The sequence below is a fragment of the Lithobates pipiens genome, unplaced genomic scaffold (assembly GCF_037356315.1).
Source record: "Lithobates pipiens isolate NorthernLeopardFrog02 unplaced genomic scaffold, aLitPip1_a1.2 Scaffold_19, whole genome shotgun sequence".
In the NCBI taxonomy this organism is placed as follows: Eukaryota; Metazoa; Chordata; class Amphibia; order Anura; family Ranidae; genus Lithobates; species Lithobates pipiens.
Window position 1 is genome coordinate 340,097,881 of NW_027507764.1, and position 27,189 is coordinate 340,125,069.

At 44.2% G+C, this 27,189-nt stretch overlaps 1 protein-coding gene across 1 annotated transcript in view; it reads right to left on the reverse strand.

Moving 5' to 3' along the window:
• Positions 1-2,903: 2,903 nt before the first annotated feature.
• SLC22A23 (solute carrier family 22 member 23) overlaps positions 2,904-27,189 on the reverse strand; it is a 216,463-nt gene continuing 192,177 nt past the window's right edge. Inside the window, exons 9-10 of the mRNA XM_077492120.1 lie at positions 23,378-23,501; positions 2,904-6,092 (exon numbers count right to left, since the gene is read on the reverse strand). Of these exons, the coding sequence (XP_077348246.1) occupies positions 5,735-6,092; positions 23,378-23,501 (482 nt within the window). The 3' untranslated portion in view covers positions 2,904-5,734. The remainder of the gene's footprint in view (positions 6,093-23,377; positions 23,502-27,189) is intronic.

The following is a 27,189-nucleotide window of genomic DNA, read 5'->3' on the forward strand; positions in this document are numbered from 1 at the left end:
AAAACTTTATAGAGGGAATAACTAGCACTATACTGGTAGACTTCTGTCAGATTGCAGATTGTGGGGATACAACTGGGGCTAGAGGACTTCTATGGGCAGATAAATATATCTGCTGGCTCTGGAATAAGGCAGGATGTCAAGCATGGGATCAGGCCCCGTGGACTACAGCGCATCAAGATTGGGGGTATAATCAACCAGGGGCTAAAAAGAGAGGTATAAAGGAGAGACTCGTAATCACAAAAGCAGCCAACTCCCCCTTCACAATAGTAAGAACTGTAACCAACTATTAATAACATTAAAGGAGCCGAGGAAGGAAGATCAGCGGTTGTATTCCATGGGAGCATGGGTGTCAGGAACTGACCCCTCAGGAACATTTTTCCCTGAGGTATTACTACCTAATAAAATTAAACAACAGGAAAAAGTAGACTCAGAAGGGAAAGAAGTAGGCCATACTAAAATAGAAGTTCTGAGTATAACTATAAGATTCACTAACCTAACAATAGAAGATGCCATAGCTTTGGAGACGGGCTACCAAGAAAAAAATGAGTGGTTAGAATGGTTGAGGTACACGATTAGAACTCTGAAAAAGGAGAACTGTTTAGTTTGTGCCGGAGCCAGACCACATTTAGCAACAGTTCCTTTTCCTCTAGATCACAATACAGATCCAGAAGGTTTAAAATGTATGTTGCAATTGTATAATAAGAGCTATAAACCTGAAATAAATTCTACTTGTCACACATTGAGTTTGTTGTTTCCCCCCAGTACAGAGACCTCAGATACCTCCAGCGGTTACCGCTTATACGGGCAACTTTACTTGTTTTGCACTCCCAGGGAACCGTAGCGCGGTGGATCTTGGGTCATTACCTGATGACTACTGTGTGGAGAGGATTAACACGGACAACGGTGACTGGGTTGAACATGACATTCAGAGAGCTGATGTCTGGTGGATGTTTGGGGATAAGAAACTGCGAGCTAGACTACCGGCCAATGCCCAAGGGGATTGCGCTATGGTCCAGCTGGCTATGCCCCTGAGAATCCTGTCAGAATACCCCTGGACTAAGAGTCACCGACAGTATCGTAGGGACACCTCTCCCTTGGGGTCATTTGACTCTCAGATCTACATAGATGAGATTGGGGTTCCTCGCGGGGTGCCGGACGAGTTTAAAGCCAGGAATCAGGTGACAGCTGGGTTTGAGTCTCTTCTCTGGTGGGTGACTATAGATAAAAATGTTGACTGGATTAATTATATATATTATAACCAACAACGATTTGTAAACTATACTAGGGATGCTGTGAAGGGCCTAGCAGAACAGTTGGCCCCCACATCTCTAATGGCCTGGCAGAACCGAATGGCTTTAGATATGGTCTTAGCTGAAAGAGGAGGGGTATGCAAAATGTTTGGTAGCATGTGTTGTACCTTTATCCCCAACAATACAGCTCCTGGAGGGACCGTGACCAGAGCCTTGGAAGGACTGACTGCGCTATCGAATGAATTGGCGGAAAACTCAGGTATTAATGATCCATTCACAACTTGGCTTGAAGGATGGTTCGGTAAATGGACTGGATTTATCACATCATGTTTGATCTCAATCGCTGTGGCTTTGGCCGTTTTGGTCACTTGCGGATGCTGCTGCATTCCCTGTATTCGAGGACTTTCACAAAAACTCATTGCAGTCTCAAGAACAATGTATCAAACCCTCTCTACCTCTGAGGAGACCTATGTGGACATTGAAGCTCAACTTAATGACATACAGTCCGAAAGTGTATAACACAGGGACTTTCATCGAAATGTGTGGAGATAAAATAGTCACACAAAGAGGAGGGAATGTTAGAAAAGTTTTAAATGTTTATTGTGTGACTATTAGTAAAACAATAGTCCTGAGACTGATTTGTTAAAAAGCTTACTTCTGAGCACATTATTGTATTAACTCATTGTACTGTTTTGTCCTAATTAACTCCATAGTAAGTAGGATGATTAGATTTAACTAAATATGATAGCCTAAGAATGTACAGGGAACATGTATAGCTTATAAAGTGCAAGCCTGTGCCATGACACGTTATTTATGTTCTTTCAGCCAATAGAAGCACGGAGATGTTATTCTTCTGGGATATGTGAGGGCGGAACACTTTCTTTTGTTGAGACTTTTTCTTCAGCTTTCGTCCTGTAAGCATGTCTCCCTGTTGTGGGCCACATCAGAAATAAATTTTCCTGCTTCTCAGAACACCTGAAGTTTTTACTGATCACAAGGGAATTTCCTAACATTATAATCACAAAATATGAAAAAATTCACCATAACTTCACCACACTAAAATAAAAATATCAGTATAACAACGTTGTCACATGCTTAAAAATAGATAACCCGGGCTCACATGCATACCCCCAAGAACACACTGAAAGTGGTAGCAGAAGGTGGGAGCTGTAGGGGTGATATGGTAAATTCCCTGATAATGGCTAATACTCCAAAGGAAAGGACTGCAGTAGCATCAAATTTTAACTGCAGATCAGCACCACTCACAACAACCATGCCCCATGGGTAAGCACCTTCAGAGGTGTGCTTCTACTTTCTTTCCATTAGCTTACACCACCTCTTTTTCCCTCCCAGCTTCTGCTGCAACTCACAAGCATTGTAATATCTTGCTTGGTAGCTTACAATACCCAACCTCTGCTGCCAGCATCTGGAGCTACAGCTGACAGCTCTTTAACTGGACACCACTCACCATCATGCCTGCAATGCCTGCAACCCCCAACCTCACCACCCTCCTTTCCCTCATATCCCCACTGCACTGATGCAAGTCTCTGTGCTAGCCACCAATGCAGTATTGTGCTCCTCTGAACCAAGTGTGCTCCCTCAATAAAAGGGCACACTTTTACTAGTTTAGTATAAGAAAAAAGATTGCTTGGCTGTAGTTTTGTATGTTTTTATTTCTGTACACGTACAGTACAAATAATTTTGCGCTGATACAACCAGGTGACATGCACACATTTAGTTCGAAAGACATTTTTATCAGTATTCCATTTGAAAGCTTGTGCTATGGATGTGTACCACCAAAACTACTCCTGAATTGAAACAAAAAAAATAAAATAAAATTGTTTTGTCATAAAACACAGGGAAAAAAAAAATGTAGGTCTTCTTGTCTCGTAGGGATACTATTAAAAAAAATATATTTTTTTTGCAAATCCAAACAGCAGGAGATGAAATTGCTTATAAATACATCCAGATTTTTGAACCAATCTGTGTACTATAGTTCATTAAGGTTCCACAGATCTCAAAAAGCATTGAGTTGCAGCCAAGTATCCTTTAGCAATAACCTATAGCATTGTTTGTATAGTTACTTATCACGTTAATGCAAAAAACAAAACAAAAAAACAACACAATTATTGTCCCTTGTGTAATGGTAGCATGTGCCTGGAGGTGTACAATTAGTGTTCTCCTAAAAAAATAAATCAACTGGTGCAGTAGCTTTGTATGGCTGGCCAGTTCAAACTATTGCATTGGCTCTTAAAATGATGAACATGATAGCAGGATTAATATTAGTGGTTTAAAGAGTCTACAGTACAATGCTCACAATAAATGAACAATTGTTTCAAGGGTACTATACAAAGAGGACATTAAAAGTTACCACTTTCATGACTGAAAACAAATGGGTTGGAATGGTGTTTTAAACACCTAGTCTAAAATAGGCTAATTTCCTCCAAAAAACACTCACAGTACACTTCAGAACACATTAGTTTTATAAGGTGCATCATATTCCTATCTTTTTTTTTGTAAGAGAGGATGCAGTGCACTTTAAGTCATCCCAACGGTAAAGTGGTCAACACTTAACAGTTCATTTAATGGCACTTCTTCCAGTTTGGTGAACCCATGATTTTGGCTCTACAACATTTAGAAACACTTATTAAAATACTAACATTGAATTTCCATTTGTACAAACCCCGACATCCCTCCCTCCAATTCACAAAACTAAACCGGCCAAAGGTTGATTAGTTTTTGTTGAAGATTTTTTTTTCTGATCTTTCTCATGATGCATCAAAATAGTCACCAAAAAGCATTGTTCACATTATATAATTAACAGTATTCAACTAGAAAGCACTAAATGTAACAGTTTACAATTACTACACTTCCATGGATGTGATCTGTACCTTTATGCCTTTCTGAAGGCCCAGTTTAAGGAAAAGATGGTTGACTAATCTAACATTGGTAGTTGGAATTCTTTTTTCTTTTTTACTGCTAAAAAATGTTTTTGCTTTTTTTAAATCTTGTAATGCTGTCTTTAACAGCTTGACCAGTAACCAAAAAAACATTAACATATTATTCCTCTGCACCATGCTATAGACTGGATTTACCTTGCAGGTGCATTTTTTTGTACAGTATCTGCACTACTACTTCCAGTAGCAATTGCCTATAAACAAGTATTGTATTATATCAATACCCAATCTTGAACTGGGATCGAGAGGGCTTAGTGATCTTTGGATTAGTCAATAAGGCTCCCTACATCGAATCCTGAAACCCAAGCATTTTGACGAAAAAAATCAGTTAACTGTTTAAGGTACATTTTAAAGATCCCCACTTTTCAATGCAAAATTTCACATTCTCTGATATAAACAACATTGTCCATGTAATCCAACTTTCGTGAACTCTGGTGGTAGGGCTAAAAATCTGCTACATGTCAAGTGGGATTCCAGAGACCAAAATAACCTTGTGGCAGTCACTAATGCCAATTTGCATGATCTACCTGGGAATCAGGACAGCTAAAGCATCACACAAGTATTGGTGTAATCATGTTCTTGTTGATGAAAACCAGATCCTGGCTACAATTAGCAGGTAACGTTCTGCTCATACAGGAGGGAAGGATTCTGCAGAATTTGGCACATATTTACTGCACATCTCTAAAAGCATTCTCCCAAATGTCTTCAACGTCAAAACGTGAAACCTGAGGGGTTAGGTGTGCTCGGTCACAGCTGCATGTCACGGGAGGAACATATAGCAGCCGACAGACTTCTTTCAAGGTAGTGGTATTTATTTCATTTCCCAATTGGTCTGTATTGCTCAAGTATTTTAGAAAAAAAAAAAAAAACTGAACTGTATTTGAACTCGGAGTCCATTCACTCAGTCTTCGCTTCACACTTGTAGAGTGTAAATGTCCTTCACACTTTGTGCAAAAAGTCTTTTCTTTTTTTAAACCACTAGTGGGCAGAACCTACTAGTGCTTAGACAAGTTGCCCCTTCATTGTGCCAGATTATTTCCAGCTAAAAGTATTTATGAACGCTTGAAACTGAGGCCAACCCCTGCACAACCAATGAGTCGCAGTACTTTTTTTTTATGCTATGTGGGCAACTTCTGTATTTGTTAAAAGAGAACATACAGATTGGAGGATGTAGGATGGGATCCTAAAAAAATAAAAATAAGAGTATTGCCAATTATTCAGATTATTTTGCTCGCAAATGGTTGCAGTAGACACAGATTTATCTTGTGATCAATTGGAGTGACACACAACACAACTATATTGATGAAAAAGGGTATAACATTTGTTGACAAAGGAAATTGTGTTTTTTTTTCTGGAATTTGCTGGAAACCATTTCCTCTTGGTGTTTTTTCCTTCAGGTTAACAAGGTTTAGCAGCCACATAGGAGGGGTGCCCCCGTGTCAGACAATCCTGTGGTTGGCCTTTAAGACCTGTGCAAAGGGGAAACAAATAATAAATAGATGATGTTCTTTCGCGGGACCTGTCCAGCTATGCTGACTTGATGCCATTGACAGTTGTGTTTTCAGACACACCATCTCCCATGGCTACAGAGTCATGCAGGCCAGAGTAGTCCTTGAGTTCTGAGTTTGTTAGCAAGAGAGGCTGCTCTCCTTTCTTGTGAGGTAGGAGAGGCTGTCGAGTGTAATGCTCTCCATCAGGGATGTTCTCTGGTAGATTTTGGTTTTTACTCTCAGGCAGTAGAAGAATGCAAATTATACAGATTAATGTGCAACAGGCAAAGATGACATGATGTAAGAAGTATCCCTTCTGATTATGAAGCTCCATGATCGGGGCTGTTAACATTCCAAAACCGGCACTGGCTAGAACCAGTCCAAGGCCACCACCCCTATGGGAGAGAAAAAAAAACATTTTTCATTAGACATCTTTTCACACTAACAAGGCTTTTTTATGCACATCAACCACTTCAATACAGGGCACTTTTATTCCCTTCCTGCCCAGGCCAATTTTCAGCTTTCAGCGATGTCACTCTTTGTGCGGTCCGGCAACACTGTACCCAAATTAAATTTTTATCTTTTTTTTCTTCACACAAATAGAGCTTTCTTTTGTTCTTATTTAATCACCACTGGGTTTTTTATCTTTTGCTAATTAACCACTTCACATCCTGGCTATAGTCAAATGACGTCCGCAGATGGAATCTCCCATCCCGGGCGGGCGTCATATGACATCCTCAGTTTAACGCCTACCTGCCGTGTCACTGAGGAGCCAATGCGTGTGCCCGGCGGCCTCGATATCCGCTGGGTACCCGAGATCGCATGTGACAAAGCAGGAATGTCCTGTCAGGGGAGAAGAGACAGATCGTGTGTTCCTAGTGTATAGGAACACCGATCGTTCTCCTCCCCCAGTCAGTCCCATCACCCCACAGTTAGAACACACAGTGAGGAAACACAATTAGCTCCTTAATCGTCCCCTAGTGTTAACTCGTTCCCTGCCAGTGACATTTATACAGTAATCAATGGCTATTTATAGCTCTGATTGCTGTATAAATGTCAATGGTTTAAAAAAAAAAGTGTCTGGTCTGGCCACTGCAATCACGTTAAAAAAAATTGCAGATCTCCATCATTACTAGTAAAACTAAATAAATAAATAAAAAATGCCATGAATCAATCATCTATTTTGTAGATGCTATAACTTTTGCACAAACCAATCAATATAAGCTTATTGCAATTTTTTTGTTTTACGAAAAATATGTAGAACAATACATATTTGCCTAAACTGAGGAAAAAAATTTTTTTTTTTTAAATTGGAATATTATGGTAAAAAATATTGTGTTTTTTTCAAAATTGTCACTCTTTTTTTTTTGTTTATAGCGCAAAAAATTAAAACCACAGAGGTGATAAAATACCACCAAAAGAAAGCTCTATTAGTGGGGAAAAAAAGGACTTAAATTATTTTGTTTGGGTACAATGTTGCATGACTGCACAATTGTTAAAGTGACGCAGTGCCATATCACAAAAAATGGGCCGGGCAGGAAGGGGGTAAAGTCTTCCGAGGCTGAAGTGGTTAAATGAAAAAATGTTGGAGAAAAAAAACATGTTTTTCTTAGTTTCTGTTATTATATATTTATTTATTGTGTTACAGTGCATTTTTTATGCGTTTTAACTACATTGCAGTTCAGTCCAGTGCAGGACAAACGCAGCTCTATTTTTTTTTTCTGGAGCTGGAAAGCCCTGGAACTGACTGCACTAGTGTGAACTATGCCACTGGAAACCATATAACCTACTTTCCATGCATTTTTGACACAGAAAGAAAACACACCGGACTACATGTGGTGTGAACTGGCGTTTAGCGTCCACAAAATATGGTATATATATATATATATATATATATATATATATATATATATATATATATATATGTATGTATGTATGTATCTGACAATTGATCAATTCTGATGTACTGATGGCCTCTCTCATTTCTTGAGGCCCGAAAATGCTGGGACAGTACAAATATCCCCCCCCCAAATGATCCCTTTTTGGAAAGTACACAATCCAAGGTATATAGTAAGAGGCATTTTTAAATATGTAATTGTTTTGGAACAATTTTTTGGATAATGAAGAAATTATAAAAAATATATACCGGTATATATTTTATTTCAACTGTCACCAGTGTAGTACATCATTTAACTGGTATGGCGGTGATCAGGGACACTGACTAGTGACAGTATGTTAAAAAAAAAAAAAGGGGGGGGGGGGTTTACCATAGTAACAGTGTACTACTCTGAGGAAGTGTTTAGGATTTATTTTATTTTTTACATATTATGATTGCTTATACCAGTGAAGTTCACTGGTATAAGCAACCTTTTTTTTCATAAACAGCTTATTGAGAAGAAAATAAACCAAGTACACGTCAAACAACAGTGAGTTGTTACATCCATTGGAAAAAGAATATCAGTAATAGGCAGGTGTTATTACACAATGGTAACAGTATACATTCCCACTTACAAAGTAGATCCCAGATACAAATTCTAGTATTTGGACAAGGTATAACCAGATTAAAAACTATACCTTATATATAACGAAACCTTATAAAGTTTCTTAGGTTTTTTTTAGATAGTAATTTCTGAGTCACTGATCAAGAACAAGCATATGCAACAAGTGGAGTAAGGCCGCGTACACACGGGCGGACTGTTCGCCCAACCTTGTCCGCTGAACAGTGTTTGGGCGGACAGTCCGCTCGTGTGTGGGCTTTCAGCGGACAGTTTCAGCGGACAGTTGGACGGACAAAGTCTTTCGGAAATTCCGAAAAACTGTCCGCTGAAACTGTGTTTGAGCGAACAGTCCGCCCGTGTGTGGGCCTGTCCGCTGTACTTTCGGAATGAGCGGACTGTTCCCGCTCGGAAAGTCCGCCCATTTCGAGCGCGTGTACAGGTAGGCGGGGCCCGCGAAGGAGACGTCGCGGGCTCCGCCGCCTGGAATGGGCTTAAAGGGGAACCCCAACGCCGAAAAAAATCGGCGTGGGGGTTCCCCCAAAGTCCACACCAGACCCTTGTCCGAGCACGCTACCCGGCCGGCCAGGAAAGGGGGGCGAGCGAGCGCGCCCCCCCTCCTGAGCCGTACCAGGCCGCGTGCCCTCAACATGGGGGGTGCCTTGGGGAAGGGGGGGCCGCGCGGCCCCCCCACCCCAAAGCACCTTGTCCCCATGTTGATGAGGACAAGGGCCTCTTCCCGACAACCCTGGCCGTTGGTTGTCGGGGTCTGCGGGCGGGGGGCTTATCGGAATCCGGGAGCCCCCTTTAAGAAGGGGGCCCCCGGATACCGGCCCCCCACCCTATGTGAATGAGTATGGGGTACAATGTACCCCTACCCATTCACCTGTGAAATAAAGTACAAAAAAAAACACAACACATGGAAAAAGTATTTTATTGCACAGCTCCGGGGGTCTTCCGTCTTCGGGGGTCTTCTCGCCGGACTCCTCCGCTATGTGTGTGTAGCTCTTTTGCTAGCGGAGGAGTCCGGCTTTCTTCCTCCCCGCCGCCGGCCTCTTCTCCCGACTTCGGGGGTCTTGTCCCCCTCTTCGGTTCTTCTGCCGGGCCACCGCGCCTGGTCCGGTGGCCCGGTCTTCTGTCGCCGTCTTCCGTTCTTCTGTCGCCGCCTTCGGTTCTTCTGCCGGGCCACCGCGCCTTCTTGTAGCTCTTTTACAGGCGGTGGCCCGGTCTTCTGTCGCCGCTGTCGTCGTCGCCGCCGCCGCCGCCTTCCGTTCTTGTTCTTCTTCTTGTTCTTCTTGTTCTTCTCCTGGAGATGTTGACTCGACGAGCTCTCCGGCCGGAATGCCAGAGCCGCGCTGTGCGGTCACTTATATAGTGACAATGGGGCGGTGTCACATGGTATATGTCACATGGGTTGGTCACATGGGTTGATGTCACATGGGGACTATGACATCGTAAGGGGGCGGGGTCACCATGTGACCAACCCATGTGACATATACCATGTGACACCGCCCCATTGTCACTATATAAGTGACCGCACAGCGCGGCTCTGGCATTCCGGCCGGAGAGCTCGTCGAGTCAACATCTCCAGGAGAAGAACAAGAAGAACAAGAAGAAGAACAAGAACGGAAGGCGGCGGCGGCGACGACGACAGCGGCGACAGAAGACCGGGCCACCGCCTGTAAAAGAGCTACAAGAAGGCGCGGTGGCCCGGCAGAAGAACCGAAGGCGGCGACAGAAGAACGGAAGGCAGCGGCGACAGAAGACCGGGCCACCGCCTGTAAAAGAGCTACAAGAAGGCGCGGTGGCCCGGCAGAAGAACCGAAGAGGGGGACAAGACCCCCGAAGTCGGGAGAAGAGGCCGGCGGCGGGGAGGAAGAAAGCCGGACTCCTCCGCTAGTAAAAGAGCTACACACAGATAGCGGAGGAGTCCGGCGAGAAGACCCCCGAAGACGGAAGACCCCCGGAGCTGTGCAATAAAATATTTTTTCCCTGTGTTGTGTTTTTTTTTGTACTTTATTTCACAGGTGAATGGGTAGGGGTACATTGTACCCCATACTCATTCACATAGGGTGGGGGGCCGGTATCCGGGGGCCCCCTTCTTAAAGGGGGCTCCCGGATTCCGATAAGCCCCCCGCCCGCAGACCCCGACAACCAACGGCCAGGGTTGTCGGGAAGAGGCCCTTGTCCTCATCAACATGGGGACAAGGTGCTTTGGGGTGGGGGGGCCGCGCGGCCCCCCCTTCCCCAAGGCACCCCCCCATGTTGAGGGCACGCGGCCTGGTACGGCTCAGGAGGGGGGGCGCGCTCGCTCGCCCCCCTTTCCTGGCCGGCCGGGTAGCGTGCTCGGACAAGGGTCTGGTGTGGACTTTGGGGGAACCCCCACGCCGATTTTTTTCGGCGTTGGGGTTCCCCTTTAAGCCCATTCCAGGCGGCGGAGCCCGCGACGTCTCCTTCGCGGGCCCCGCCTACCTGTACACGCGCTCGAAATGGGCGGATTTGCCTCCTCCTTACGTGGGCGAGTCCGTTCATTTCAAAAGTTGAGCGAACTGTTTGCCCAACCTTGTTCGTCAAACAGTCCGCTCGTGTGTGGGCAAGTCCGCTCATGCAAATTTTGAGCGGACTGTTTGCCGAAACTGTTTGACGAACAAGGTTGGGCAAACAGTCCGTGCGTGTGTACGCGGCCTAAGAGTCTCTAATTCCTGTGAACACTTGTTCTGGAGTAGTGAATCAGACTACTGGATTGTAAAAGGATTGGTAAGTAAGATAGTATTTTTAAGAGGGGTCAACTGTGGTGGTCCATTTACTTTTCTTAGCACAAGTTTTTTTCCCCAAGAAAACAAATCTGGACGCATATTATGATGGTTTTTAGTTTTGGTTACCACTAGAGGGCAGACAGCGACTGACAAATAAAAGGCGGCAAACGCTTTCAGATCATGTAGAATAAAAAGGTTCTGACTTGCATACAAATGAGCATAGCCGCGTGCCGTGAACTAGCTCTGACCCTGAACAGGTAGACACCTCCATTTCCGTTTTTTTCTGCTCTGTATATATTTATAAAAGCCACTCAATAACATAAAAGATACAACTGAAGAGGGCACATTCTACAGAGTGTAAGAGAAAATTGTAGGGTATATCATAGAAGGGGCTGACATGGCCAACAGTAGTTTGTACAGGTAAGAACACCACCTGGGCCTCCAGCCAAACTGACAAGTAGTGTAGCTTATGTTATGTTTTATGTTCTCTAAAGGAACAGGAACTATCTGGGCATGCTTCCAACTCAGACAACACAGCAGGATCTTCTGAAAAAAAAAGTATTTTTACTAAAAGCCAACAGTTGCCCTGCTGATGTTTAAATGTAATATTTTAGCAGTTGTTTTTGAAATTTGTCTAAAGCATGCTCATGCACCTCTGTATCGCTACCCCGTAGCAGCTGCTGTTATTAGGTATCTCCCAACAGTACAGAGGCTATCAGTTACCCAAGCAACAGTCCACATGGTCCAAAAAAAAAAATTCAGGGGATGTCTTAAGATTTAGTTGCTTGAAAAAAAGTTAAATGGGGGAGAGGGATTAGGGCATGGGATAATCCAAAATGCTTGGCCCTCAACAGTTTGAGGACAATCCTCTCCCTAGGTAAATGTGAATAAAGAACAGTCTATTGCCTCACAGCTGGAGACCATGAGGCAGGTTTCTTTGGCATTTGGCTACCTTGAGCTGATGCACAACAGCTGGTACCCTGTGCAGTTTCCAGAACACTTCACTGTCACAGGGATCAATTTAGGGTCTTTACTCACAAGTCCCCAGGACAGCTGCCACCATCTGGCTCCCTCTGTACAGGGTCCTGTGAGTGAGATGGCACCTCTCTGGAACAGATCCCCTGTGGTGAGGTTCAGCAATCAGACTCTAGCAGATTCCATCCAGGCCCTTAGCTCTAACACCACTAACGCCTTTAGAGTAGCTGTACAGCCCATGGGCTGCCTGAGAGCAGCAGCCACTTTGTCCCTGTAACCCTCCTGGGAAGAAGAAACCCTACTGCCAGTGCCTCAAACTATTTATCTCAATTCCAGCCCCCTACTGGACACGCCTCTCCATGGATTGGACAGGCTGGTTGTTTTGCATCTTCTGCCCTAAGCTCCAGAAAATTATTTCAGAGACAGGATGAAGTAATCAAACTCTCAGCCTGTGAGACTTTAAACAGGCCAGAACAAACAATTACTGCTCCCTTGATTACAGAAGGAATCATGAAATAAATTTACCTAGCATCCTAAACTAGGAGGGTGCTACATACCTATTTGGCAGGAGTCACTGTAAAACCTCACTGCATTGCTGACAAATGGAAGAAAGGAAAAATACCAGCACCACAGTGCATCAAGTGTTCTGATGGGGGTTAATACAAAACACACAAAAGCCAGTACACTAGTCTACGGACATTCTCCAATGAATCCATGATATCTAATACTGCAATGGGCTACAGAATACATATGCCAGAAGCTGAAGCCCTGCTCTCCCCCGTGCTTGCTATGTTCAAGGACACACAGAAAAGGAAGTAAATATTTTATTGATACCCTACTCCTGCCTTCAGCAGGGTGACTCGAGCCCATAACGCAGTGGCTCCACCCAAAGACCAAAGCTTTGGGCAGAGGAAGGGAGCAACAGAGCTGGCTGGAGCAGGGTATAAGCTAAGCGACAGAGTCTGCACTGTGCACCACTAGACATTACATGCTTACACAATATATTTAAAGCTGTGCAGGAAACTCTCATACTTGTACATGCATTCAGATGAAGGAAAACTTCAAACAATTGCAATACAACTTCTGACAAGGTGGCTCCCATAAGACTTCCCTCAACAGGCACCGGACAGTAGCTCAAACCATAAAAATACATAAATGAGCTCCAGACCAGAAATGGATGAAAGCATTCTAAGATCATTTTAATCGTTGCTAAATAAACCATATAAAAAACACAAATGCGTTTTGGAGCAATACCGCGCTTTTTATCAGGTCCCAACACAGGCTAGACCTTAGGTTTATCCTGTATTGATCACTGATGAGGGGGGAGAAGTTATGCCTCCGAAACACACTGGCCATTTTATATTCCTGATTCCAAATTAAAATAATCATGGAATCTCATTTGTTTTGGGTCTGGGGCGCCTTTTGTATTATTATACTTAGAAGTCAAATTTGGTCAGTTTTTTGTCATATATTACAAATATTTTATAACTGTCCCTTTAATTCCAATTCATTTAACAAAAGACAATCAGAAAATAAATACAAATTGTCAGAACAAACAGTGTGCTTGACCAATCAAATCATACTTTTTAACCTGTAACCATAGCGCATTGAATGTAAATGGTTGTTGTTGGAGCCACCAGACAAATAAATCTGCCCCAGGGTGTTTCTACTACACCTCCACAGCCTCAGGATGCATCAATATATTGAATGTGTTAGACTACTGGATATAATGAGTTAAAAGTAAAAGAGAAGGTTCTATGCTCCAAAAAAGCTACACCTAATTAACGTTTGGGATTTACATGTTCCCTTTGTGGGAATATTTACCAGACAACAGAATTCAATCAGGGGGTTTTGGATGTAGATAATATGTGATGCAACAAGAGCCAAATTATGTGAAATAGGTCATAATGAAAAATGCTCACCGCTAGTAATACAAATATGAAATATATATGTTTTCTGTACTTTATTGCAAAACGAAATGTATTGTTTATCTTTTTTTAAACATAGGTCACTTTTTATTAAGATACGGCCTCCAGGGAGAGTATATGAGACATGCTCCTTTACAATGTAATTAAATGTATACTACCGTAGTACTCAAATGCCATACAAAAAAAAAAAATTGTTGGTGAATCCGCGGATTTTATTAATATTAAAATAACAAACATGTTAAACTTACTTGCTCTGCGCAATGGTATTTGCACAGAGCATCTCTGATCCTCACATTCTCGGGTCCCCCACTGGCATGATTGGCTCATCCGCCTCCCACGAGTGCCACCATAGCAAGCTGCTTGCTATGTAGGCACTCATGTGTGATCGTTCCTGAGTTCTGCTTTGTGTATCTATAAGACACACAGAGTGTGGCTCGGCCCCGCCCCCCTCACTGGCTGTGATTGACCAATGGCGCCTGCTGTTGTGTCTGAGCCAATGAAGAGGGAGAAAGCCACTGCTCTCATGCACATGGCTGAATCAGGCTTAGATTAATATAAGTGGGGGCTGGGGAGCGAGCTGCATGCGTTAAAAAACCTTCTGCCTTTAGAACCACTTTAAAGTGAGCCTGTGACGTCCCCATACAGGAAAAAAAATAAATCAGGTTCCCCTAAAAGTGACATCCACCTGCCCAAATTGCTTAAGATCAGGATTTTTGTTGACTGTCTGTGTCCCAAAAGAGAAATTTCCCTTTCACTTTCAGTCCCCAACGCACAATAAATCTATCCAGAGAGGGGAAATTCCCTTTTAGACAAATGTCATCAACGCCGCAATAGGTGTCTCCATTGAAAGATTTCCCCACACCAGTTCTGGTAACAACTCTAGATATGTGAAATGTCCATCACTTCCTGTACCAGTGACAGTAGTCACCGTCACAAATAGAGAATGTGATTATTCTCAATAAAAAAATCTGACAGGTGTTTTACCACCTCTGCACCCTATGTATAAGTAAAAATTACAAGTTTGGGCTTTAAAGGACTCTTTCCCCACACCTATGTGACACTAGTGAAGTCTAGCACTTGGCCGATAAGGCACCTAGAGCTGCATTAAGTGTTTAATGAGAGAGAGTCACATTCCCAAAAGGACAAGGTGTTTTACATATATGCAGGCAGGTGGAGTGCCAGGAAGGTAAGTACATTGAGCCGGTGGAGCAGCTGAAGATGACCAGGTTCACTTGAAGATTTATTTAAAGGTAAATGCCCAAAAAAGTGTGTAAATCCTTGAGAAGAACATTCATACTGCAAACACAGTGGGGTATCTGCTAAGGCAGCCCTTCTGTGACCAACAGATAGACATCCAAGTCGGTCTATTCAAAAATAATGGACATAATATGTGTATTATTATTATTATTATTATTATTTGACAGATCCATGTACAAGTGACCAGCAGAAAAAAAGTAGAGCAGGTTGAGGTGGGAAAGACTCCATTAAATCAATGGAGTTGGTCTTAGAGAAACGCCCCCAGCCCAAAAACTATCGCTAAGCAGAAAGAGGATTATTACATTTTATTAAAACGCTTTTACAATCTAAAACATCAAATGTTATAGTTGTTTTATAGTAACAAGTTTTTTTTTCTATGATTAGTTTTGAACTTGTTTCATCTTGTGTATTACTCACAGTATGCAAAGCACAATCATACGTGCTGACCCAGAAGAAAGCTTTATGGCTCACATTACTGTCTCCAGGGGAAACTTCTAGCAGTAAGTCAGCCTGCTAGACATTTTATATGTATTCCCAGGCTGACATTGGAAGACACTGCTGGGAAATCAAAGTCCACGTGGAATGACTATAGAACACCAATATATTACTATCATATTACTTCATAAATCACTCACACCGAGGCCGATTTACTAAAATAGCTGAGAATCTTCACTCGATGAATTGGAGTTGGGTTTACTTTGAACAGCCAATCATGCAGATAAATAAAACAATTTGCTTTTAATGCTTGATTAAAATGAAATGAGTAGAGATTTTTAGCTTCATTGGAAACCAGCCCCACTGTTACATAGTTAGTAAGGTTGAATAAAGACACCAGTCCATCCAGTTCGAGTGAGTGTAAGTGAGTGTCCACAATTGTCCCTATCCCTGTACATTGTGTCTCATTAAGATGCTCATCTATTATATTATTATTTATTTAAGGTACCCATATAGTACCGTCAATTTACTCAGCGCTCTACTACACATTCATCGCACACTCACATTGGTCCCTACCTTCAAAGAGCCCACAATCCAAGGTCTCAAATTCATATACTAGGGCCCATTTTGGACAGAAGCCAATTAACCTCCCACTGTGTTGTACAGAACAAAATTTAGCCCTTGTTCACATTGACTACACGATTTCAAAAGGCGCAAGTCAGTGCGACTTGGAATACATCTGTGCGGCTTCATGCACAGATGTCTATGCAAGTCGCACCCGGACTCGCCAAAAGTAGTGCAGGCACTACTTTTTCAAATCAATGTGGCACCGCAAAGTCAGTGCGATTGATGGCAATAGAGTGCGACTTGTCATAACCTCTTTGTTATAAGTATACCATCTGGCAGATTGGGGAAAGGTAGCCTCTGTTCGTTTTTCATAGTTATCCGTGTCCCTAACTGGAAGATTATCCTCACTATCTGCCCTGTGATAGTTGTGCACTCTAACCAAAATGTAAGAAAAAGTTTTAAGCCAATTCAGATTTCTCTTTGTGGCAGCACTAAATACATTGAATATTAATCTTTAGTGAATAATGGTCGCAAAATGTTGCCTAGGCAAGCAGAGCACTTCTTGCACAATTATTTTTCATATGAAAGGTGTTTTTTTTTTTAGTCATTCATTTATAGAACATTTCTGTGGTTTTGGAGCAACAAGTTCTCCTGGTTTATTGTGTATACACAGCCCGCTGTCATTCTCTGGTAAAACTATGACTCAGGAGAACAGTGCACTTACACATACTTTAACAACCAGTATTGCCTTTTCCTCAGAATACAAGATACAAGAGAAGATCACACTAGCTGAAAGCAGAACACTTTCATTTTTTAAAGCCAAAGAGCTAGTTTTATGTTGATCAGACAGAAGCATGGAAGAAAGCTGCAAACCGCAATCTTTTGTCAAAATAGTTTAAACACTGAAATTTCCTTTAAAAAAGAAACTGTGACCAGGCTATGAACATTTAAATATCCTAGAACGCATTAATTGAATTTAAAATAAATCTTTACTGACCTCTCTAGCTTTAGGTACTGTGGAGCAATTCATCTTCAGAGTTCACAGAAGAAGCACTGGAGTTGTCAAAGCTCCTCTCTCAGCAGATCAGCTCACCCTGTTCCCCCCTGCAGCCGTACGTCAGCAGCCTTCCAGCCATCTTCTCTTTAATTTAAACACAGGGCAGGTACTCTGCCAGGGTGAGTTGCGCTGGCTTGGACAAGGACTTAATTGCTTCTGCTGCAAAATTTGAGAATTAATTGCTCCACAGTGTCTGCAGCTATAGAAGTCCATGAGAGCTTGTTTTAAAGCCAAGTGTAGTCACAAATGAAAAAACAAAAATCAGCACAAGGGACATTACTTACAAAATGTGTACCTTGTGCTGCTGGCTTCTGCATTAGCTGAAATCCTCCTCCTTTGACCCTCTTCCCCCCTCTGCTGCAATCTTCCAGTGCAGCAGGGATTAAAAAAACAATGGACTTATGACAGCCAACTATGTCCACCTCCTCCATTCATAGAGGCTGTATTATAGCTTCCATAAATGAAACCGGACCCATGAATGGAGGAGGTGGGCCTTTCATTCATCTGCTCACCCCCCATTCATAGAGCACTTTTAGTCATAGAAGCTATAGTACAGGATGTATGAATGGAAGATGGCAGTGGAAAGGGTGGGCATAGTTGGCACTCTTGATGATTGCCTGTCACAGGGCTGTCAGCTCTTATGGGGGTGGGGGGCACATCACAAGGGAAGCATTCTATTGACTGTAAGTATTGTTCCTTGTAGTGATTTATGTTTTTTCATTTATGAATAAACTTGAGCTGGCAATACAAGGTTCAAGCCAGCGGGCTGAGTAAAAAAATGTAACTGATTCACCCCGATCCACACATTCAGTTTGGATGGGGGGATACTCCCAACAGTGTTATTGGATTCTGACAATGAGGAGACTCCCCCACTGTCAGGATACACAGATCAGTGATGAAATCATTGTGGCTGCAATAGCTGATCAATCAGCTTTAATCAGATCGACAGACTGATTTCTGTTCAACTGCAGTGGCCACACATGGATCAAATTTGTCCAGTCCCTGATGAACCAGCCAAATGTTGATCCATCTATGGCCACTTTTAGGCTTTACTGCTTCTTAAAACCTAATTGAACCCATAGTTTAAGTGTGCCAAATACATTCTAGAAGCATCAAGACAAAAAGGGTTCAGATTCTTAGAATGGTTTTTTTTTTCTAAGGTCCCTCGCAGATGGAGCTTCTAACTCCTTATCAATGCAATCCCTGCGTTCTAGTAGGTATTTTGCATTCTGGTCATCAATCATGGATTACGAGTAACACTCAGCGTTCAGCCCTGTCCAGCTACATTTCAGCCTTTGATAGACTTTACCAGACTACAGGTAGCAGGAATGGACACTGGATAGCTTGTATCTCGCCGAGCTGAACACTTGCTCCGTGTGCAGAAGCAGTGATCTCATTGCAGAGGTCTGACACCCTCCTAATGAGTCAGACCTATAGAGCTCTGCAATAAGCAAAGCTGATGTTTCCTGCTAATTTGAGAGCTCTAAACGGGAAATGCTGGACCTCTGTAAAAAGATCACCACTTACACAAAAGGAGCAAGGGTCCCACTCTGAAGCATGCTGGAAGGACAGAGACTTTTTCTTCTATGGTTGATTGGTAAAGAAAAACTAAGACTTTGGCAGCATTTTTTTTTATTCATCTGGAATGTATGTAGCCAATGTAAACTGAAAGTTCAATTGGACTTTAGGAATATGCAAAGACTGTGAAAAAAATGACTTCCGATTGTCTGCTTACACTCTAACTGCTCCAATTTCCCTAACTTGTAAGCAAAGTACCAGATTTTAGTGATGGTTGCCCCTGGAAATGACTGGATTGCAATGCACAGCAATCAAGCCATTGTATCTTGAAGCGGAACTAAACTGTATCTGAGCACCACAAACCAAAAAACGCTATTTAATTCATTTTTATTATTCAAAGCAAACTCCCCCATCCATCCACATCTCCGTGCTTTATACGGATGAGCAATCGCTTTGAAAAACACCTCCTTTCGGGCCATGGTGATCTTGAGTAAGGACAGATGATTCATGTAGCATTTGCTTTCTGGAATACATCTGCCCTTAGCTCAGACAAGCAGACAGGAGGGTGTGATGAGCTGAGAAAACTCCTCCTCCCCTCCTGAAGACTTGTAGGATGTGCGACATCATATGCAGCTGCTAACCCGGTCATCATTTCCGCATGTGGTCCACGCTGGTTTGCCCTGACTTCCTGGTGGCCACAGGACGTCCAAGCCTCCACATCCTAATCCAGCAGCTCCGTGGACAGTGCATAACTGCAGGACGGATGAGAACAACCCCCCCCCCCCCCCCTGATGAGCGTTTTGGTGCTATACTAGTTATTTTTAATCTATGTGCAATTAAATACATTTTTACCTACTGCACTGTAAGTGGCGCTTTTCTTTCTTTCTCTCCTGGTCTTTCATAAAGAGCTGGCTATACTCCGAGGATAGTTGCCACCTTAAGCCCTTACTTTTTATGAACTTACATATATGGACTATTAACAATATCTCTTATTGCATTCTTATATGGACTGGTTTTACTACCATGATCAAGCACTATCTTTGCGCCAGGAATTACTGTCTATTGTTATTGTGTTCACATAGCTGTGCTCAAGGAAATCAGCCTGGTCAAAGTGCTAACTAGCTAAATGTGGTCCAAGGACTGAATGCCTATATTACGCAGGGGTCAACAGAAGCATCCACAGGAGAGCTGCAGAAATGCCGTATAATAGCATCCTCTATCCCACTTGTTTCATATGCACCCAGATAAATAGTATGTTTATCAGCAGAACTGGTCAAACTTAAATTATCTGTACAGATAATTTGCCTCTGTATGGGCACCTTTAAGCCCAGTACACACGATCAGAAAATTGGACGAAAAACAAGTGATCAAACAATAATCTGATCGTTACTACACAGCTTTCGAGAGCAGATCATGACAGTTCGTCCAAAACTATCCGAAGGGACAAACACTGTCACCTTTAACAATTCCATCTACAAGAAAAAATGTGATCTACTGTATGTCATTAAAACAAATATTCAATCAGGGATTCTAAAAATGAATGTTGAGAGGTCCAGTTGGGAATGTCTCAGTTGTTTATTAAAGAAGTATTACCAGATACATATTTCTTCTCTCACCACTGGCGGTTGGTGCTCAAAATTTTTGGAGGGGGCGCAAACAAACAAAAAAAAAAATCAATTGCAGCCTCACTGTACCATAAAACGCAGCCACTGTACCAAACGCAGCCTCTATTCCCATCAAATGCAGTCACAGTGCCATCAAACGCAGCCACCGTGCCATCAAGGGCCACCACCGTGCCATCAAAACGCTGCCACTGTGCCCATAAATGCTGCCACTGTGCCATCAAATGCTCCCACTGTGCCCCATTAAATGCTCCCACTGTGCCCCATCAAATGCTCCCACTGTGCCCCATCAAATGCTCCCACTGTGCCCCATCAAATGCTCCCACTGTGCCCCATCAAATGCTCCCAACGTGCCCATGAAATCTGCCACTGTGCCCATGAAATCTGCCACTGTGCCCATGATTTCTGCCACTGCACTGCACTGTGCCCCCGCCCCTCACCCGCCGTCGGCCCTGTCTTGTGGGGCAGCGGGTGACAGCGGCAGGCAACGAACGATGTCCTCGATGTCTTCTTCTCCTGTCCTCTTCTATGATTGGACAGCTGATAGGTGTCCAATCACAGTGCCTATCGCTTCAGCCAATCAGGTAATGGTAACAGACCCGAGCACCTTATTGGCGGAGAGGCGGTTCAGTGTTAGGAAAGCGAATATTCATTTGCTTTTCTAACACAGCTGGGTGAACTGTAAGACACCTATTACAGCCTATTGGCTCTAATCAGGTGCTTCAAAAACACCCCCCGCCACTGTAATTTAGGCACCCGGTGCCCAAAAAGGGGCGGGCGCAATGGCCATGGATAGATTCATGCAATGCATGAATCTATTGGTGATAGAGGGGGTGGCATCTGTGCGCCCTTATGGACACACCCTCACTGTCTCTCACCAAGGTAGAAAACACTTTGTCTAATGAGAGTTATTAAAAAATAAAAATAAATAGTGATACTGCATAAAAACAACTTAAAGTGGTTGTAAACCCTTACAAACCACTTTGACCTACAGGTAAGCCTAAATTAAGGCTTACCTGTAGGTCCAAGCAATATCTCCTAAACCTATATGGTTTAGGAGATATTTGCCCGAAAACTGTCACCGCTGTCTACGGCGCATGCGCCGTAGACAGCGGCGCGCAGGCGCACTAAGCGCGGCATTTCCAAAAATGGAGCTGCCGCGCGTGTCGGCTCCCGTGCGCATGCGCGGGAGTGACGTCATCGCGGCTTCGCCGAATGACAGCGGCAGAGCTGCGAGACGCCACCAGCAAGATGGATGCGGCGGACTACAGGGGACAGCGGCGACTTCGCTGGCTCCTGTGTCAGGTAAGTGACACATAATGGGCTACTATGCGATGCATAGTAGTCCATTATGCTTTGCCTTTGCAGGGAATGAAAGAGGAAGTAAACCCATCAGGGTTTACTTCCTCTTTAAAGTGGAACTTTAGTCAGAAAATGAAGTCCTGCTAGATCACTTCAGGCTGGCCCCTTATCCGAAGGGACATTCGCAAACATTTTTTGGGCACGATACCAGATCTTAATATTTTTGTCTAAACGGTACAGTTTTCCTTAAAAAAAAAATCTTAAGAGCAGGACTACGCATGCTGGGAAACAAAAGAATACATTACAATACAATCACTTCCAAAAGTTGTATTCCATCGTACAAGAATTTTCCTAGGTTGAGTAACCTCATTTAGGATATGAGACTACAAAACAGACAATCGGATGATCATTCGTCCGGTATCCTCATTGTGTGTACGAGTCTTCAGTCCCACTTGGCTAGTGAAGCCCATTATAGTGATGGGATGATAATGAAGCTTATGATGCAGGAGGAGGGCTGGGACAGATACTCAAACTAGGTCAATATTGTGCTGATCAGACTGCTTGTAGAGTCAGGGCACCTAGGGCATTAAAAAAGGATAATGAACCTGATGACATGCAAGCATATGGAGATGCCTGCTGTCAGCATAGATTAGGCAATTATATTACACCTAATGTTTGCTTTATGTAGTAAGCTTAGTTGACATTACACAACATGCCTATAAAGATTATGAAAAAATAAGCCTGTAATTTTATCAGCAGTCACTTGCACTTTACATGATTTTTTTTTTTTTTTTTATTAAGATTCAGGAATACTGAAAACAGCAAAGAGGTATGCTTTTCAGATGAAAGAATATCAGGCGGTAGGGTGTCGAAAAGGCCACCCACAGTTCAAATTTCGACTAATTCTTTAGAAACCAGCCAAAACTGAATCAGCGTATGGCCAGCTTTAGAAATTCCTGTTCTAGCCACAGAACAAGTCTTTTTAAAAGGAGTAGTCAACAATGGCAGCCTCCGTATGTGTTCACTACAGGTTACCCTTACCTGAAGTGTGCCATTTGCAGCAAAGCAGATCCTGCTAAGGAATAATAGTGATGTTACAGAAGATATAAAGTGCCTGCATGTATATTTCACCAGTCATAGACTTTTGGGGGTGATGTATGCCCTAAAATGCCCTATTGGGGTCAAGTTCCTGAAGATTCAACCATGTCATTGTTCTATACATTGGGTGCCCATTGCTGCCTTCTTGTCCATTGAGGGGAGAGAGAGAGCAGTGCTGCTGTTCTCAGGCACAGTGTTGGATTGAGATTGGGCTCAGGTAAGTATTTATGGGAGGGGGGGGGGGGGGGGGCAAGGGGAGGGAACTGATTAGAGGTGGTTTTATTTAATGCAGAAAATGAGAAAATGCAATCAGTCACATCAAGACCCCTTTGCAGTGAGATTCTCTGCCCTGAAAATAATTACCCACATCTTGTGTTAGGACAGCTTGTGGCATCACCATCCTGTGGTCCACATAACCTCTTCCTTCCTCTCCACAAGCATTGACCAAATAATTTGGAAGGAAAAAGGTCTCCACAAAAGACCTTCTGCAGTGCAAGAAGGTTTACAATGGATTTGCAAAATTTTAAAGAAAAAAAAAATCAGGGAAACCAGAATAAAATAAAGCAGAACATGGAACATGTCACAGTTTATTCTCCTAAAGAAAATTAGATCCTTAAATTACCAAGCACAATTTGCTCTGAAACAAATGTGTACACCATAAAATCCATACCTGATTACTGTGGGGGTGATTTCCGAGCAGAAAAAGACGCTTAAACTTCCAACAGCATGAGACGAAAACATCCCAATGATTGAGAATACGATAGAGAATTTATTTTTCACAGTTTCACTCATACCTAAAGAAATACAAGAGAGTGTTATACCATACCATTATAATAATTTAAACCTCAATTAGAAGTTTGACTTTAGATCATGCTAACGTCTGTATATGGGTCTCATCTAGCACAATCACCACATTGATCGATTACTGGTTTATGAGAGATCACTGACTGGCAAAAGAGTTTAGAAGTGAGAATTCGGCATGGCTGCTGCCGGTAACAAGTTTGCAGAATAAGGAGTAATTTAGTGTTCGGATATCTTTAAGTGGTGATTAGGGATGAGCTTCGTGTTCGAGTCGAACGTACGTTCGACTCGAACATTGGCTGTTCGTCCGTTCGGCGAAATCCGAACTCTTGGTCCGTTCGCGTCAAAATTCGTGTGGCGATGGCGCAGTGCATTGCTGGCTCGTGATTGGCCAAGCATGCACTGTGACCCCGCATGCTTGGCCAATCGCAGCGCCAGCAGCGAGGAGAGCCATGATTGGCCACAGGCAGGATGCCTGTGGCCAATCATAGCTCAGGCTGTGTAGTGCACGCCCCACACTATATAAGGCCGCCTTTGAGGCGGCCTCGTGTAGTGTGTTGGCATCTGAAGCAGTGGGTGTTCTGTGTACCTTCAACACAGTTACACACCAATCGTTTTTGGCTGATTTCCTATCTTGCTCTTGTGTAGTGGTTATTGTCTGTGCCCTGACCGCAGTATACACCACTATATTCACCTCACCTATATAGCTAGTGATCTAGCTTTAATAATAGAGCTTGCAGTCAGTAGTGTTAGGAGATAGTGCGTGCTGTCTGCGTGCTCTGTACCCAGTACATACCGCTATAATCCACCTACATAGCTGTTCTCTATTTGAGCCCAATTGCCATCTGCAGGAGTTATTGGAAGCTGTGTGTGCTTCCAGCACACCACAGTATACATCTGTATATACCCCTTTATCTCTGCTGTTTTCTGGTTATTGTCTGCGTGCCCTGACCGCAGTATACACCGTGATATTCACCTCACCTATATAGCTAGTGGTCCATCTTTAATAATAGAGCTTGCAGTCAGTAGTGTCAGGAGATAGTGCGTGCTGTCTGCGTGCTCTGTACCCAGTACATACCGCTATAATCCACCTACATAGCTGTTCTCTATTTGAGCCCAATTGTCATCTGCAGGAGTTATTGGAAGTTGTGTGTGCTTCCAGCACAGCACAGTATACATCTGTATATACCCCTTTATCTCTGCTGTTTACTGGTTATTGTCTGCGTGCCCTGACCGCAGTATACACCGTGATATTCACCTCACCTATATAGCTAGTGGTCCATCTTTAATAATAGAGCTTGCAGTCAGTAGTGTCAGGAGATAGTGCGTGCTGTCTGCGTGCTCTGTACCCAGTACATACCGCTATAATCCACCTACATAGCTGTTCTCTATTTGAGCCCAATTGCCATCTGCAGGAGTTATTGGAAGTTGTGTGTGCCTCCAGCACAGCACAGTATACATCTGTATATACCCCTTTATCTCTGCTGTTCTATAAAAAAGGCATCTGCAGGAGTTAGTGGGTGTTGTGTGCCTCCAGCACAATATAAACTACCCAACTACTGTTTTACCAAACTCCCTTCAGGCCATTACCATGTCTGGAAGGCCAGCAAGGAGAGGCAGACAGGCGCGAGCCGATAAAAGAGGGCAAGCAGGCTCTGTGTCTAGAGACAACAGTGCTGGTCGTGGACACGGTGCATTGTCATCAGCACGTGGCCATGGGACATGCTTGTCCTTCTTTTCTGCAGCTGGACATGTTGAACCGCAACATGCCAACGACTTGGTAGAGTGGATGACCAAGCCCTCTTCATCCTCCTCATCCTCTCTCACCCAGTCTCAGGGTAGTAGCAAAGCAGCTGCCAACGCATCGTCTTCCCTCCTCTCAATGTCATCATCAGTGACTCCTTCCCTAGACCCACCACGTCCTCCTGAGGAGTCTCCTGAACTCTTTGAGCACAGTGTTGAGTACATGCTCCAGGAGGATGCCCAGTGTTTGGTGGGCTCTGATGATGACACTCAGCTAGAGGAAGGCAGTAGCGTGAGCGCAGAGAGAGGGGATGCTCAAGAAGGACAGCAATCTGGCAGTCATGTTCCACAAGCTGCAGCATACTGCCAGGTTTGCTACAGCGATGAAGAGGGAGGGGATGATGAGGGCACTGACTCCACGTGGGTGCCTGGAAGGAGGGAGGAGGAGGAGGCACATGTCCAACGAGTCAGGATGCCCTCCGGGGGCCAGCTTAGGGGCAAGCACACTGACTGAATCACACCGCAGAGCTCCGCCTGCGCAGAGCGCTTCCTCTGCGCGTTATTCTAAAAGTTCTTTGGTGTGGGCCTTTTTTGAGACGAGTGCATCAGATCGCACCGCTGCTATTTGCAACATATGTCTCAAGCGTATCTCACGTGGCCAAAACATCAGCCGCTTGGGCACCACATGCTTGACCAGACATATGTTGACCTGCCATGCAGCTCGTTGGCAAGCGTACCTCAAAGACCCACACCAAGGAACAAAGCGGACCTCTCCTTGCTCCTCATCAGCTGGCATCTCCAACCCCACTAGACCTTCAGTCCTCTCTGAAACCTGCTCTGAGAGGAATGAAGGTGTAGAATTAGGTGTGTCACAGCCAAGTGCTTCCGGGAACTCTGCTAGTGGTACATCCACGTCCGATTATAGCAGGCAAATGTCCCTGCCCCAGCTGCTGGACCGGCGGAAGAAGTTTACTCCCAGCCATCCACATGCCCAGCGGTTGAATGCTAGCTTGGCTAAATTGCTAGCACTTCAACTGCTGCCTTTTCAGTTGGTAGACTCGGCCCCCTTCCGTGAGTTTGTACAATGTGCGGTTCCTCAGTGGCAGGTCCCCAAACGCCACTTTTTCTCACGGAAGGCGATTCCGGCTCTCTACCGGCATGTGGAAGGCAATGTCCTTGCCTCGCTGGACAGGGCGGTCAGCAGTAAGGTGCATATTACCGCTGACTCATGGTCCAGCAGGCATGGACAGGGACGTTACCTGTCTTTCACGGCCCATTGGGTCACTCTTCTGGCTGCTGGGAAGGATGCAGGACAAGGTGCAGTAGTGTTGGAGGTTGTTCCGCCACCACGCCTCCAAAATGCTACTACTGGTTGTGACACACCTCTCTCCTCCACCCCCTCCTCTTCTTCTTCCTCCATGGCCTCTTCCAGTGCTCTGTCCTCAGAACCAGCGGTGCTCCGTAGGCGTTCCAGGGGCTACGCAAGTACGCAGGCAAAACGATGCCATGCCGTGCTTGCGCTGGTTTGTTTGGGGGACAGGAGCCACACTGGGGCGGATGTTTTGTCAGCTCTGCAGGGGCAGGCCGAGAGGTGGTTGACGCCACGCCAGCTTAAGCCAGGAATGGTGGTTTGCGACAATGGCACCAACCTGCTCTCCGCCCTCCGACAGGGACAACTGACCCATGTGCCCTGTGTAGCTCACGTCCTTAACCTGGTGGTGCAGCGGTTCTTGGGCAGGTACCCCGGCTTACATGATGTCCTGAAGCAGGCCAGGAAAGTCTGTGTGCATTTCCGCCGATCATTTAATGCCTGTGCTCGTCTGGCTGAGCTCCAAAAGGAGTTGAACCTGCCCAAGAACCACCTTATATGTGACATGCCCACCAGATGGAACTCAACATTGGCCATGCTGCAGCGGCTGCACACGCAGCAGAGGGCCA